Source organism: Pectinophora gossypiella, chromosome 15 (genome assembly GCF_024362695.1).
Source record: "Pectinophora gossypiella chromosome 15, ilPecGoss1.1, whole genome shotgun sequence".
Lineage (NCBI taxonomy): Eukaryota > Metazoa > Arthropoda > Insecta > Lepidoptera > Gelechiidae > Pectinophora > Pectinophora gossypiella.
The window spans coordinates 4,783,537-4,800,197 of NC_065418.1; the positions used below are offsets into that span (position 1 = coordinate 4,783,537).

The 16,661-nt window shown below is 37.8% G+C and overlaps 1 protein-coding gene across 1 annotated transcript in view; it reads left to right on the forward strand.

Moving 5' to 3' along the window:
• LOC126373155 (protein c-Fos) overlaps positions 1-14,336 on the forward strand; it is an 80,374-nt gene extending 66,038 nt beyond the window's left edge. Inside the window, exons 2-6 of the mRNA XM_050019184.1 lie at positions 2,472-2,935; positions 7,283-7,372; positions 10,054-10,212; positions 12,319-12,477; positions 12,941-14,336. Of these exons, the coding sequence (XP_049875141.1) occupies positions 2,672-2,935; positions 7,283-7,372; positions 10,054-10,212; positions 12,319-12,477; positions 12,941-13,480 (1,212 nt within the window). The 5' untranslated portion in view covers positions 2,472-2,671 and the 3' untranslated portion in view covers positions 13,481-14,336. The remainder of the gene's footprint in view (positions 1-2,471; positions 2,936-7,282; positions 7,373-10,053; positions 10,213-12,318; positions 12,478-12,940) is intronic.
• Positions 14,337-16,661: the final 2,325 nt, after the last annotated feature.

Sequence of the window (16,661 nt, forward strand, 5' to 3'; positions counted from 1 at the left end):
AGTGCTTTCCGAAGTAAATTAAGTGCACATTTGATACAAAGACAAACTTGGATCGCCTTATTGTTGTTTGTCAATGGACGTTCTGTAAACTTAATATAAAGATGTTTTCATCTATGAATGCCTACACAATAAGAATGTTAGTAAACGTTACGACTCGATTGCCAAAACATTGCCAAAAAGGGGGCGAAACTTTTTTCTTTTGTTACAAAGGGTGACCGTGCCTGCTATTGAAACAATAGGTAAGGTACCTACTTACTCTTAGACAAATCTTTTGAGGGCTCTACTCTTCGATCATAATTTGAAGGCTCTACGCGTCGATGTATACGTAAATTATGTTACTATAGTAACTCTATTTGTCAACATATTAGAAAAGTTAAAGTAATAAATAGGTACTTACCGTCATCCTCTCTAGCATTATCCCGTTTTTTCATAGAGGCCGCTTACCAAACCTGAAGATTTGACAGGTCCGGATTTTTACCCCGCGAAAGAAAATCCAGCCCAATACAGGCTAAGTCATATACCCGCGAAAATGCATTTATCGGGAATTAGGGTTTCCTCACGACGTTTTCCTTCACCATGATAATCAATTGTGATAGGTACTTACCAACATTTTTATTCACATTATAAGCTCACTTGTTGATGGTTTAGAACGAAGTATGTTAATCATAATTGTGTGATTAAAACAATAAATATTACTATTCTAACTATTGAACGGTATGCGTAACTATCTACTTAAAAACCTACATTGATTGTTACAGTAGCTTTCGCTTTCTCAATTTGATTGTTGTAGTGTAGGAGCATAAAATGTTTGGCAACTAGCGTGCAGTATTTGCACAGATGCGGTATATTTGCTCTCCAAATATTCTGGTGGAGATTTCGTTACGTAAACGTTTTTGCAATGATTTCGTCTGCGATAGATTCATTACAAACAAACTTTATACGTCCCATTTCTGAGCACACGTCAGTCTTCGCAAATCGAATGGTTTAAAGACTTTTTAAACCCCTAACCTCATTATCATTACAACTTTATTGCTACGGCTTACATTTAAAACCTATATTGACAAATTAGAAGCAATACAAAATCAGATTTCTAAAGTTACTAGTAAATGAAAAGATTAAAAATAATTGCAAAGGATACTACAGTAAACTATTTAAAATTCTATCCGAACATTTAACTATTTACATTTGGCTATTAACAACCATGGCAATCAAGAGGCACGTAAGTTGCATGACAAGCAACGTTTTCCTTTAATACCATTAAACACATCAATACGATTAATTACATACGTGAATCCTAAAACAAGGTTATATAATTATTTGATCTGTACATTCGAATCAGAAACCTTGGGTGTATAAGTAAGGCGCTCCTTCTATCACGGCTTTTTTGCAATAGAACCATGTCATACAGTAATTGGCTATCTACTCCTACATCTCACGTGCGCATGTAGTTACTTCATGATACCGAATAAAACCTGATTCGTTTTATTGCTCAAACACCCTTTCAGTAAACGACCACCCAAATTTTTCCTCTTTCATTATTGCTAATGGCACGTGTCATGTTTTCCTGCTTTCATTAATTTGCATTCCTCAAAGACTGTAAACGTTTAGTTCATTAACAGCCTATACTACAGTAAAATTAACGTCTCGCGCTGCGGTTACCAAACATCCTCCTTTAATGGTTCATAATTTTCCTAGAAGTGTGACCTTGATATTGGTTGTTCATGTCATGTCGGACTATATTTCTGAGTGAACATTTTCCTCTCTCCGCGACACTCGTTCGGAATAAGCAAATCCCGCAACTAGGTTACTCCGACTGCTTTATTGTGTTTACGTGTCACAGATATGAGATATACAGATATACAGGCTGGGTCAAGGCGCGAGCAGCTTTCGAGCGGCGACATATACGGCGCTAACAGGATCTAGCTCCCGTTTTGTAATGGTTTTTTGGTCACGATTTGTGTTACAATTATGCGGATTAGTGCCTAATTTCCACATAATGTTGTCTAGCGCCGGCATCGCCACCGGCTGCATGATAATCGCTGAGCTGTCCTTGTGTGGAGGCAATCCTCACGAGCGCTCCCAGAACAATGGTCGAGACACCGCTGTCGCGCCACGCGGAAGAGTTTTAACACGTCGTAAAATTTTACGGCGCGCATTCAATTGGGGCCTGTAAAAAAGCGTGTTTATCGGAGTCGCATCCTGGCCGCGAGGCCGCGATACTCAGATAGCTCTAGTTAAACGCGTGCACTTGCGAAAGCGCTGAGCGCCTCATTTACGCCTGCCCATCTGTTTTACGAGCCACACTTTTATAGTAGAATTAAAACTGTTGAAGTTTTATTACGCCCTATTGTCCACTCGGCGCATAACTGACCCACATTCCGCATATTTACCGTCCTATTTTAAAACCGTCACACCGGACGCTCTACCTAAACCTTATCAAGATTAATAAGCTTTAATTTCCTTTGTTGCAGGTGTAAACAAACAAAACGGACGTTTCCCGTGAAAACTTCTTGTTGAGAAGACTCAAGTGCCATTCGAAACCAGTTTACCACACAGTGATAACTAGCCTTAGTTTAGTGGTAGTGCTAACAGTGATAACTTAGACTTTAGGTGCTAATTTAGTGATAGACGTTACCAAAAAGTGGGCAAGCTGGCTCCGTACAAGGATATAATGAATTCGTCGAGCATGAGCTCCGCGGTGCCGACGATAAAGTGCGAGGAGCCGTCGCCGTCGCCAGCGGCGCCGGTGGGGGCGGAGGGCGAGGGTGAGGCGTACAACCTGAGCGTCAACGTGAACCTGAGCGCCGCCATGATCAACCTGCTGGCGGCCGACACGCCCAACACAACCCTGCGCACCCCGGAGATCGTCAACGACGTTATCACCATGACCAATCCCCTCGACCACTACAACTACGAGAAAAACTCCGGTTTCAAGGTAGGATTATATATGAAGACTCCAGCTACATACTCAGCTATTATACGGTTTATTACACCTATAAAACCGTAGCTAACAGAGATGACATTTTCAAGTGCATCCGCACCGAGAGCGTAGGTTCGTTCATTATTTGAACAGAGCCGCCAGTGTTAGTACTAGTGACCGACTCATACATAGCTCCTTCGTTACATTGGAGTTTTACGACACTTCATGTACCTACCTACTTACGGAGATGGATTGAACGTGACGCAACGCGGCTACTTTGTCGTGACCATAAATTGCCGATAAGTTAAAGCGATTAAGGCAATTAGCTACGTTAATAATTTCGAAATTCTTGAAAATATTGCTATAAACATTATAATATAGTTCATAGTCAGAAACATCGATAAAATGTAATATAAAACAACGCATAATGTAGCCACTAACATATTATACGTCAACGATGTGGCTACTTGGAATTGCATTGCGTTTTCGCTGATAAGAATGCAAGGAGGCTCTCTCCGGGTCATATGTGGTGCCTGTGAGCATGCGAAATGAGCGAGTTGAGCGAATGCCAGGTGCCACGTAACCATGGTAACCACGTGACCATCATTCCCTCATATAAACATTGGATAATACATGCCGGCGCCAACGCTGAGGTCATGCACCTGAATCGTACCTGCGCTCATCGTGATAGAGTAATGCAGGCCAAGTTCTTTGAATATCTTGCAAATTTCTATATTCTCTACCTACTTATCTCTATAAATATAATCTCTAATTTGAAAATACAACTGAATGAGCAATACTTATCCATAGATAGGTAGATCAGTTTCGTTTTAGGAAACATGTTCCCTTCATAATCCACGGAGCATCTTCAACCAACATGCTCTTATATCAAATCAAATCAAAATCAAATATACATCACAAACAATCATCAAATAAACAGATATCTATCTATATTAAAATAAGTAGTATGTCTATAACTATTATCTACTATCTAAGCAGTAATCTTACGCAAAACAGTAATTTTAAAGGTGTAATGTGAATAAAACAGAATGAGATATCCTCATCTCATATTATTGTGGTCTTTGTCGAATTATTTCCAAGAGGTCCGTTTTGCTGTAGGATTATTTCTTATTCATTTATTTACGTACTCTTCAGGAAATTGTCAGTTTGCACACATTCAACGAGCAATGACAGATAGCTCATCAAAACTGGTAGGCTAACAAACTTGGCACGATTACCGCTTTACAAAAACTTACTGGTTTATTAAAAATGTTGCCAAGTAGTGTAAATCTGATTCTGCCAAGAAAAGAACTTGGCAGGTTTTCTCGAGTGTTATCTGATGGGTTATATTTGTATTTACAGTATATTAGACTACGCGGCGCCGTCTTCAGTTAGGTTATCTAATTCAGTTATAAATAGTTATATTTACTGAGTAAATCTTCGGATACTTTGATGAATGAGGGCCGTAATCTGATTCAGGTTTGTTATTATTAAAAGGTAGTAATTTACTTACAAATTATTTGATTATTGATGGTACCATGGAGTTAGTAATGTAAATATAGCTATCTATAGGTGGTACCTACCTACAATGTCAGGTCCCTTCCGGGCATTTTAGATTTAATACCAATGCTTGCTACCAGCGCTCCATTAGCCCGCGTTTTAGCTGCAACTTTTCAACGATAATAATTAGCAAGGGACCCTCTGTTTTACGTACTATATTATTTACTCTATGACAGTACTAATGATATTCACACAAGTGGTCACTAGGTTACTTTGAAATATTATTTTCTTATAATTGGTTACAGACTAAGTAACTACAGAACGTCTAAGTAGGTAATTGCTAAGTATTGTTCTGTTTCTGTGCTAACGTCTTAGGGCGTAAAGAAATCCATAACTACAATGTCTGTTGTTGCTTACAATCTCGATCACTATGTGGCTGTACACATAAATAGTATAGACGGCACCATAGGCAAAAGACAAAAGTCAAGAGTCTACAAGTAGCTCTGCTCTGCTCATATCGCTAAGGATAATGGGCGTGGATTTCCGTATGTGCAGTGTAAATCTTCCAAAGCTTGAATGACTGTCGTGATATGAATGGAGAATTCAGAGCGTGAAATGACAATGAAAGGACAATTATCTGATGCGTTTGCGCTGTCCTAATAAATCAACTCATTGACTAACTACCCACAATATTATTATAGTCCGTACACGCCTGTAAGATACAATCAGCAACGGAAATACATTGCATAGTTTACGGTTTCACTTTTCGCAATCGGTACGATATTGTTTGTGGATAAATAAATACATAGGTGGACATTTTGCCTTGTAGACCTGAGATTGTGGTTCTAAAAAGCATTAGCCTTAAAGGCTATTTAAGGCTAATGCTCTTTCCTGGATATAATCTCACGGAATCAATCAATCAATCAATCAATCAATCAATCATTTATTTGCAAGAACACAAAGTTAAAGATCTTATTCTAAGTAAAACAGTGCATGTATTCAACCTGCAAGCAGGTGTGCAAATATTTATACATATCTAATTATATTATTATTAAGACTTATTCCTATAGTTAAAGAATTCGTTGACACTATAAAAACACATATGTAATAACCATTTCGTTAAATCATGCTTAAATTCTATCACATTTAATTCCTTTAAATTTTCAGGTAAATTGTTAAAAATTGTGACACACATGTTATAAACATTTTTTTTATAAATATACGCACGACAAGGAGGCTGGTATAGTACGTTCGCGTATTGTCTTCTAAGTTGTCTTGTACTTACTTCACTACATTTTTTGAAATAATGTTTTTGTGATTTTACAAAAATGCAGGCATCTTTTATGTACATGCAAGGTAAGGGCAACACGTTACATTTTTGAAACAGAGGTTTGCAACTATCCAGGGACCAAGCATTATTTATAGCACGCATGCACTTTTTCTTGGAAAAACCGCTTTCGTCCTGATTTTCTACAAAGACAAAACATACGATTAAAATATCATTAGATAATGTAAATACACACTCACTGAAAGTGCGCGCATTATGCGCACTGCTAGGGAGTGGAATTCTTTGCTGTCTTCTGTATTTCCGAATGCATATAACCCGGGTGTTTTCAAGGCCGGACTGAACAGGCACCTTCTGTGCGAGCTCGCTCCATCTTCCAAGAGCAAACCCACCATAGGTAAAAAATAAAAATGCGAGAGAGTCACAGTGGTCCAGTGGTACACCGGCTTGCTTCTCAAACGGGGAGCACCAGTTCGAATCCCGGTACAGGATTTGCACCAACGAGTGTTTTCACTAACACAGTTTGCTAGACCGAATTGTAGCGTTGACAGCGACTTTCCGAACGGCGACCCGCTCTACGGCGAGTCTCTTTACGGCGAGTGGCCTTATTTTCCCTCTACGTCGAGCGAGTTTTGAACCATTATAAACGGCGATACGGCTGATAAGCCTATCACGTTGGTCTAACAAAAAGCTCGGTAAGGTGTGGTACTTAGTTCATCTCGCGATGGATGTACCTCTGACTACCAATTGGGTTATAGTCGTTAGCTTATGTTATGTTAATTAAAATAGCAAGGAATATTAACTGGAACAACTAACTAAGAACCCAAGTGGACTTTTTTTACTTTTTGTGGACATCATCAGTCCCAAAAACCTAAACAATACAAATCTTTGGTGTAGCACTTAAAATCAACAAAAGCATGAGACCCTACTTCCGAAACAAGAACATAGTTTAAACTCCTCAACAGGATGTGACTAACCAGATGAAAACAAAACCATTAGCAATGGCGGCTTAGGTAGAGAAATCGACAGAAAATCATGTTATAGAACTATGTTAATGTATGTTGTGTATGTGTTGTTGTTATGTTGTGTGTTGTTGTTGCGTTGTTATGTTTGTATGTTATGTTGTTGTGTTGTTATGTGTGTCTTATTAGGCATTAAGTGAGTTCTGGTTTTAACTTAGTGATTTAAGTAGTTTGGATCCGTGATGGCCATGTTACATCGCAGTGTCACGGGTTCAAATCCCAGCTCGGGATCTAATGCACCAAGTTCTACTTAGTGAGTTTGAATTCATGTTTGAATTATAAAATCATTGATATCACGTGGTTTCCAGGATTTGTCCCCGAAATGGCAATAGGTTCGCCCTCTATTGAATGAGACTTAAACTTAGCGTATATTACCTACTTACTCCTCTGCTTAACCCTTTGGGGAAACAAGCGTGATCCTAGGTTATATAACTTAAAATATGCCAAATAAGTTAATGAGATAGAGTTCTAAACTATGTACAATGTGGTCCTTACTATCCTATACATTATCCATGTTGTACAACTATGTCTAACATGATATTAACTTGTTTTCAGCCGGCCAGCGGGAACGACTCCAACTCTTCAATGTCGAATGGATCCTCAGCTACTTCACCTGCCTCTAACACTCCACCCAGTATACAAAAGGTAATTACTATTTTAGCATTAGTGTGAGCGAGACAGACAGATCGCGCGCTCCCGTTTACTCTGCGCTTACGGCCGTGTAAGACTAAAGTAAGCCACAGAGGGGGTGAGGTAAATCTAGCTCGATGCCCTATACGAATAAGGGGCGGAGTGTTCTCTTTCTATCATCATCATTAATTTAATAGCCACGCTCTTGTCTGTACCATTATTCTTTATTGTATGCCATAACCATAATTATAACTTATCAAAACTAGAATCAAAACAAAGCAGCTCAATTTAGTCCCCTAATGCGAATTACTTACATAGTTAAGTAAAAAATGAGGAAGCAATTTGTATTTGTGTACCCATAACAATGTTAAAGTGCCTCTTAAGAAATTAATCAATTCTGACTCTGAAGCATAGAGCAATAGACGACTTCTTTTTTGCGAGTCGATGGCGATCGATACTAAATTTTTGCTGACCAATAATTATCCACGCTTTCGGCATTGTCAGTAGCTTCGTGAAGGTCTTTAATAGTGCAGGCGCTGGGGCACTTAGGACAGCACAAAAGGTGAGCCATAGTTTGTGGTGATACTCCTCACTCGCACTCATCGCAGCCATCAACCAGGTATCCCCACCTGCAGAGATTATCCTTGCAGCGGCCAACTTGTGTCCGCAATAGACGTGAATTTGTAGATACAGCAATCAGCCTCTCGTTCTAGAATCAACTGATTACAATGGCAGACAAAAACATTTATTTCAATAATATTTATTATTCGACCTCATATTCAAATAAGTTTATTATGAGTGAATAGGTGGCGGTGTTTTCTTCTAGCTAGTTTGCATAGCAAAGGCTAGCCTAGACAATGGGCGGACGTTTAAATCGTGAGAAAACCAAACACTTCTTTCATTATTACAATCGCAATTGTATAAAATTGCACTTGAGCGGATAATCGCGTACGCTATTCTCAACAAATATTATCTAGGATGTGTTTGCTGGTACACTCGTGAACTATAGCCTCGATGAAATCATTCGATCAAGGTAAAGTGTCCGTGGAGCGGTCATTACAAGTAAAAAATTCATAAGCACGTTTTTCTGAGGCACACAAATGATGCGTTACTTTTGAATAAACATCTCGAGTTTGTTTACGTAAGAAAAGAAGTGTTGTCAGTGGTACACATGTCTGCACCTGTTCCAATGTGTAGTCAGAGATGTGTCAGATGATAAAAGAAATTCTTAGACTGTAGCACAAACGGGTCATCATCTCCCTTGCATTATCCCGTTTTTCATAGGGTCCGCTTACCTAACCTGAAGATTAGACAGGTCCGGTTTTTTACAGAAGTGTATGCCTGTCTGACCTTCCAACTCGCGAAGGGATAACCAGCCCAATACTTTAGGTCACATACCTCCGAAAGTGCATTTCTCGGGAATGTGGGTTTCCTCACCGCTGACCACGTGATAATCATTTACGATCCAAACCTAAATTCGAAAACAAATTCGAGAATCATTTGTTTAGGCTGGATTCGAACCTGCGACCTAAAAGTGAGAGGCAAGCGTTCCACCAACTGGGTTACCACAGCTCTCACGGGTGACTCCATACAAAATATCATTTAGAGTATTCCCCTTGGGTCTTAGCATCTTACGACAATTTAAGCCCGCAAAACCTAGAGGGGTGAGGTTGGCGCCAATATACCAATCGGTGCGGGCGAAGACTTGCAGTTCTATACCTAGTATTCTATAACTGTGATTCTCTGAAATCAAAATAAGACAACCATCTTGCCATAAACAAGGCCTAATAAATACTATAAAAATAAATTGAAGATTTATTATACGAAAGTAAGGAAGAAAAAAACCCAGAACATTTCTTCCTTTTTTATCATTCCTATAAGGCGACCACATGTGGTTTTCCACAAATGTAAATTGCCTTGTAAATGGCCCTTGCATGGTTTCGGACCACCTTGACAGAATATAAAGAATAAGTACAAAAGAAACAATATTTTTTATAAAGCTAAAAGCTGATATGAGATTCATTTTGAATTCCGCCATACTATCGAATAACAATCACATTGCAATCTGCGTAATCATCCCACGCAAATTGACGAATCCTTTCACCTATACAAGTTAACAATTCCAAGATTTCGTGAGCCAACACCACAAAGAGGACCACTTACAAATACATTTATTTTGTGCAGACAAATATTTTACATGTACAAATAAAAAAGTACCTTACCTTGGTGGTCTTATCGCGTTACTGAACTTTTTAAACGACCAGCATTTTCAGAAGACCGCATGTTAATCTCCAGCCCTGAACCCTACAAGATTCTAATTGTTTGAAGACAGCCTACCATAAGCTGTACTAGTCCTTCGTTGTGATACTCGTATAAAGAGGTGAAGCGTTTCGTGCGAATTGTATGTCCAAAACAAAAGGAAAGAATAATATGTAATAACAAACACGTTTTTGGTTTTGCGGGCATGTTCGGAACTAAAAATATATACGACACCTTTTCATCAAATACTCAAAACTCAAAGGTAAACATTAGGTAACATCAATAAAGATATCTTGTGAGTTTTGAGTATTTGAATTGTCAATTTTTACCGAACTATTTGTTGAACGTCTCATTCGCTTAAAACTACTGCAGAGCTTCTCACACCTGTCTAGCCGAGGCCTAATGTTGGTAATAATAAAGACTTTTTTTCTTTGCAGACGTGTTCGGAACTAATAAAGGCGGGTCTGAAGCTGTCGATCGAGTCAAAGCGCAAGATGTCTGGTAGCGACACCGACGGAACCATGAAGAGGATGAAGCGGGAAGACAGTGACGATGAGTACGATAGCAGTCACACCATCACCAATAAGAGTGAAGGGGTAAGTGTACTGAACAACTTAAGCGCAGTTTTCATTAACACAGTCGGCTCGACCATTATAGACGGTACGGCTCACCTTGGTCTAATCTATCAAGTTGGTCTAACAGAAAGTTCGGTGAAGTGTGGATACTAAGTTCATCTTGCAATGGATGTACCTCTGACTACCCCAATTTGGTTGTAGTCGTGAACTAATGTATGTTATATTATTATTTATAATGCGTAAGTAACTCTGTAAATGTGTCTGTCTATTACGGCTCCGTAACGAGTACTGAGGGGGATGAATCAGACCATGATTTTGAGTTGATATCAAGGGGAATTTCCTGTCGGAAAATTCATGTAAATTTTAATGTTTTTTTTTTTAATTATTTTCCGTTCCATTCTTTTGCGACGGAAAATTCCACTCTGAATCATCCCTAAAAGTTTTCGTTACGATGTCACTAACACCCTGTATATTATTATCAGCTTTAGTAGAACATTTAAAATGGCCCTAAACCAGATTTACCGAGATCAATACACTAATCAAATAAAGCTTCCTGTATCCAAACCTTCATAACAACCGGCGTGCGCTGAACTATAATTTGTCCAAAATAACATTTGATTTTAGACGCGTTCGTGATAACTGACATATCCGGGTCCCAACGCAAATAATGTTTACCTTTGAACATCTCAATCTAAACGTTGCGTTGTACTGATAGCAACTGTGTCTACTTGAGTTAATAAGAGCTTAATGATTGGTCCAGTGGGACGTATATAGGCTATTTATGTTTATGATTGGTCCACTGTAGCTGATCCTACGGAGTCGGACCAGGTGGCGCTTCTGCATAAAGCTTCTTATCAAGTTCTTTAAATTATACAAAATAAAGCAGTATTTTAATATAAAACGCACAACAACGAACGCTTAGACAAAGGGGAAGAAGACTGATTAGCCTGGAAAAACACGCAAAAACGCATTTCGTCTTGATTGCAAGAGATTCAATGATAGTTTACTTTTATAAACCCTCGCTTGCGTAAGATATATGTATCAAAACCCGATATTTTGTGTTACATTGCTAGTAGGTACCTACGTAACTAAATATTTCCATCAACGCTCCGAAAGAGAAATCGAATTATTGCAGCTTATAAAGGAAAAATCTAAATATAAATCAAAAGTATATTCGCTAGCACGTTACTGCGTTACCCAACTACCATAGACATATTAAAAACATAAACAGAAAATACGAATAAAACTTTACATCTAAAGCACCTACTAGATTCAATCGAAGTACTAGGAGTTGCATAGATATCGTAGAGATTGCAGTCTTAACTGGCTTTTATGGGCGACGTTGCATAGTGATCCGACGGCACCATTGAAGTTTTACGGCTCTCGAAGGTTTGAATTGCGAATGAGTGCGATCGTGACCCAACTTCCTGATTGAAAGTAATAATACGACATTGCAAAATTACAGATGCAGCGCATATCGCTTCCTCCTCGTTTATTAGCTAGCGATATTGATCGAGCTAACAAAATTGAATTTAAAGTTATGACTGTGCGGATATATTAAATTTAAAGGATAAAAATAGACTGGTCGGTTGTTTTATCTTGGATTTGGATGATTCAGATTACACCACATGCCAGCTGCAAAGAATCAAACTAGAACTGAAATGTCAATTAGACCAAAAAGATTTTACTAAACAAAAAAATTAAAAAATCCGTTCGTCTCTCCTGATTGAATTCCTGACTGAATAGGTAAAAAGTTAAACAGTGACATTGTCCTCGCGGAATTCAATCCTACAATCTCCACATTCGAAGGCCAGCAGCTTAACGTAACCTAGACCAAGGATATATTTACGAATATTTATTATTATAACTTTATAAGTCGAAATACCCACTGGTTGGCTACGTTAGTCCAATTTAGATTAAACTTGAATGGAGTCATTTATTATCCCGAAAACTACTTCTTAAGGGGATGAAGAAGAGTCGTGTCGCGCGCAATATTACTTACAACCTTAATCCGTGCGGAAAGAGTCGAGGAGAAGAGCGAGTTACCATAATTTACTTTATCCCCGAAAGGGTAAGCAGAGGTAAGAGATAGTTAAAATAAAATTAATCTTCTTTTTTCTTTCCCAGTTGACCCCAGAAGACGAGGAGCGCAGACGCCGCAGAAGAGAACGGAATAAGATCGCAGCGACCAAGTGCCGGATGAAGAAGCGGGAGAGAACTGTGAACCTGGTCACGGAGAGCGAGGTGCTCGAGACGCAGAACATAGACCTTAAGACGCAGCTCAAGGTAATTTTCTACCTTTCTTCTACACAACTATAATGTGGGTTGTGCGATGTATTGCCAATCTCATCAACCGTGGTGTCAGGGTTACTATTGAGCCGCCAAAGGCCCCTGACATGGCTCATGTAACGACTACATACATCAATAAGTAGTAACCGGATATCATCATCTTACTTTTTGACAATCGGGTTCCAGAGATTCAAAATTCGAGATTCGGGGTCAAGTTTCTAAAGATGGCAGTCATAAGTTTTTAATTTGACTACAAGCAGGAAGAAAAGCACATTCTCCTTTCTCTTAGCCCATTTTTGTTGTTGACAGTTTTCCAATTACAAGTATGAAACTTTCTAGCCCTACTCACAAAACTCTGAATGACGTAAACAGAAAGACATCCGCTAATAAATATAACTTAGCAGACCTATACCACAAGAATAAAATTAAATAGTAATTGAAAACGTCTGTAATTTTCCAGGAACTGGAAGTGCAAAAGCGGCAGCTGATCGACATGTTATCAATGCACGCGGCATCTTGCATCAAGAACAACAACCCGGCGACGAGAGCGTCGCCATCGACGCAATACAATATGCTACGGCCGTACGAGTCGTCATCTACATTCCCCAACGCTTACGAAGCGCACTCGCCGTACATTCGGCCGGAGTCCGCCAACGTGTTAGCTTCGAGTTACAACTGCGGCGGCGCGCTCAATGGAGACTCCTCAATCGACACTATTTCATCCCTCGACAACCCGTACATAACGCAACAAATGGTAGATGACTACAACAGGCCAGACAGCGTGTTAAGCCTGCCGCCGAATTCGGAAGCCAACTATGTGACCACTGACGGATATCTCCCTAAAGCTACTAACCTGCTGGTGCCCATTGAGCAGGAACAGGAGTATTACGACCCGGACGCCAGCTACGCCCTACCCACACAACAATGTCACACGTACCCCGGCACCGTCCCCGATGCGCAGAACAAACACAACGGCCTCAACGACGGATGCCTCGTCTAGCAACTATCGAGTCCAACTCCATTTTCGAAACGTATACGTGTAATTATAAGCATTGGAGCTAAAATATTAATTCGAAATATGTCACCGTTTTTTCACAATTTCAAATTGGTCCCATTTTCTTTTAAATATTGTTGTGATAAATGTAATAAACCAAGTTGTCAATAACGTCAATATTCTCTCCAAATATCTGTAGTTGTACAGCAAAGTCTTGAGGCGGGGAATTTATTTCGAAACGTAGCCGTTTGTCTACTGTGTAGAACAACTACATCAAGAGTATTGTGTTCGTGAAATGTGCACACGTCGAAATATCATGTAGCCAACTGAAAACTTGTAGCAAAGCAGCAATCCGTAAAACCAGTGAAATGTTAACCAATTCAGTATCTTCCGATAGATTGTTTGGCACCACCGCCGTTAAATCAGAATCGCTGAACTGGATAATCAAAAAAAAAATGAGCAAAAAACGTATCCCTTGGGCGTCCCATTACAAAGTCGTTGTCGAGTCGTTAATCAATTAATTTCCTTTAATTTCAACAGTGTTGTGAAAGTAAATAATAAAATCGAGTCATCGTTTTGTCGCATAACATCCAACAAACTGCGAGTTTGATAGCTAGGTAGGTATTTCACATTATATTTTATTTTTATCTAGATGTTTAACTTTTAACATAATTTACGACATTGTTTTAGGTTCTATGATTTTGCTTTGATCTGTACAAAATATTCTTAGGGTTGAGAATGAGATCTGATTTTATTTTTGGATGGTGCAATTTATTGTTTTCGGCGTTCTAAATCTTTATTTTCTTCCTTTACCATCACTATCTAGTCTCCAAGTTTGTGACTCCAAATTCCGACCCAAATATAAATATGTAACTTAAGCATCACATAATAAATATTATATTCCAGTACAACAATAACTTAATGCATAAGATACCTCTTGTTGAAATTCCGAGAGTATATTTTTATGTTACAAAAATATATAGATATTCACAGATAAATATTGGATATTCCACGTTAATAGATGTGTTAAACATATATTATTAAGGTAATATAGATTTAAGGTGCTTTAACTCAGAGTAAGTCGTGATATAATTTGAATATTATTAAATTTATGAAGTTGTCATTGTCCATGTTGTATAATGATTGTATTTTACTGTATGTAGGTAGTTGTATGAACGTAGCTATTCAGTAGCTGTAAGTCAGCGTCACACGTGATACACAATGCGAAGTGCCTCTGATTCATTTACTCTGGCAGGGAAATAAATTTGTAATTATAATATTTTTTGTACAGCGTTGTTGTAAGATAGTTTATCTGGGATACGAAGCAAGCTGCCATAGGGAACGTATAACGCAAGACCTATAAAGGAACCTATTTAGGTCGTATAGCACAAGGCTGATAAAGTAACAAGATATAATTTCGCACAATAACCGGAGTTGTACTGTTGTGTGATGCGTATACTATCTTTTACTTTATTAGTGCTGTTCAATTCCGGCCTAAACTTACATAAGTTTCAACTTCCAAAGAAATAATAGTGAGTACTTGAGTATGAGTAGTCCCAGATGAATGAAGTACAGTGTAGGAAGATAGTGCCTTCTGCGTACCAGTGAACCTAGTCTTTGGCCGTGAGCGCAGCGACAGCGGTCAAGTCACGCGAGCATTTATTTTTATATTGTTGGTAACATTGTGATAAAACAAAATCGTTATTTATTAAGCAGAGCACAACTCGAGGTTATAATGTACTTTTTATTTATTTCTTGTCTAACAAGAATTCCAGTCTCCCGAGATTAGAATGTAGATTGGTCATTTTCGTATAAATTAAAAGTACAATGGACTTCTTAATGTATGTAATAGCGATTCAAAATCTAAATATTTCTTCTTTACCTATAACAATGGATTCTAAGATAATTTTATATTTGAATATATTTATTTGTATTGTTTGTAACACAGCTACTTAAATTTTCAAACGCCTGGTGATAGAAGTTCATTGTATTTTATGTCGCTTGTAGTGTCGTGCCGTCGCAGTAATCTTACTCATAAGATTATCTATAGAGGGTATAGTTTGTTTCGGAGCAAGAATTCTTATTAGCTCGCTCGTTTAATTTGACGTCACGCGTATAAAAAAATACTTGTAATTCATTGTCATCATAAAATATTTGTTTAGAGTCTGTCGTACAGTCATGAGCAATATAATGTACCTACTTTAGGACTCTGTCGCACTAACATATTTGACATTTAGTGAGACTTACAGTTCAATTTGTCAAAAAGTTAATGTGACATGGTACCAAAGTCATGGTACATATTAATGCTCGTGACCGTAGTCATGTAAGTTTCTAATTTATCTGAAAAACAGTGCCAAAATGAAATATTTTGTTATGTTTTTATTTTATATAGGTACTTAGAAAGATTTTCAAAATTTGTGCGTCAAATTAAAGGACCAGAGTAAAACGTGTATGTTCGTATTTTCTATATTTCCGTATCTCTCTTTATGTGCTTGTGGATTTGTGATAGTATATTACTATTGCATAAGTTTCGTTTGTAAGTAAATCACTAGATTTATCATTTGTTTAACAATATTGTTGTTATATTCTAAGCCGTATCTTTATAATTTATATTTCATATTGATCTTAAAATTGATTAAAAACTGTTGATTAATTACAACTAATGCTTTGTTTAAAGTAAAATTGATATTTTAAAATAATATTTGATATGTCACAAAGTTTATTTATATATTTAATAATGTGTAATGTAACTTATTTTTATGTACCGCTTGAGACATTGTTGACATATTATACATTTTGGGCAAGTACTTTTATAATCATAAATCGTATGAAATTATTTCTAAGTGTTGTAAACATCACTCGTACCTGCTTGAATATAAATATTTTGACAGTCAAAGCAAAATTATTGTGCTTATATATTGAAAAATAAATCATATATTGCATAATAACTACGTTTTCATTAATACTCCTTATTTACCCTGTTCCCAATCAGCCTATTTTAATTTTATTTTCCCCTATTTTCAAATCCTTCCTCCTTCTTATTAGTAGTAGCATAACCCAATAGGCTAGATGACTGGGTCAAAGATAGAATTATAAAACGCTAATCTAGAAATAGAAGCCAGTCTAAGATGATTAGAAATCCTATTTTTATTTTTGAGTATTAATAAAAAATATTTAACAAAGAATG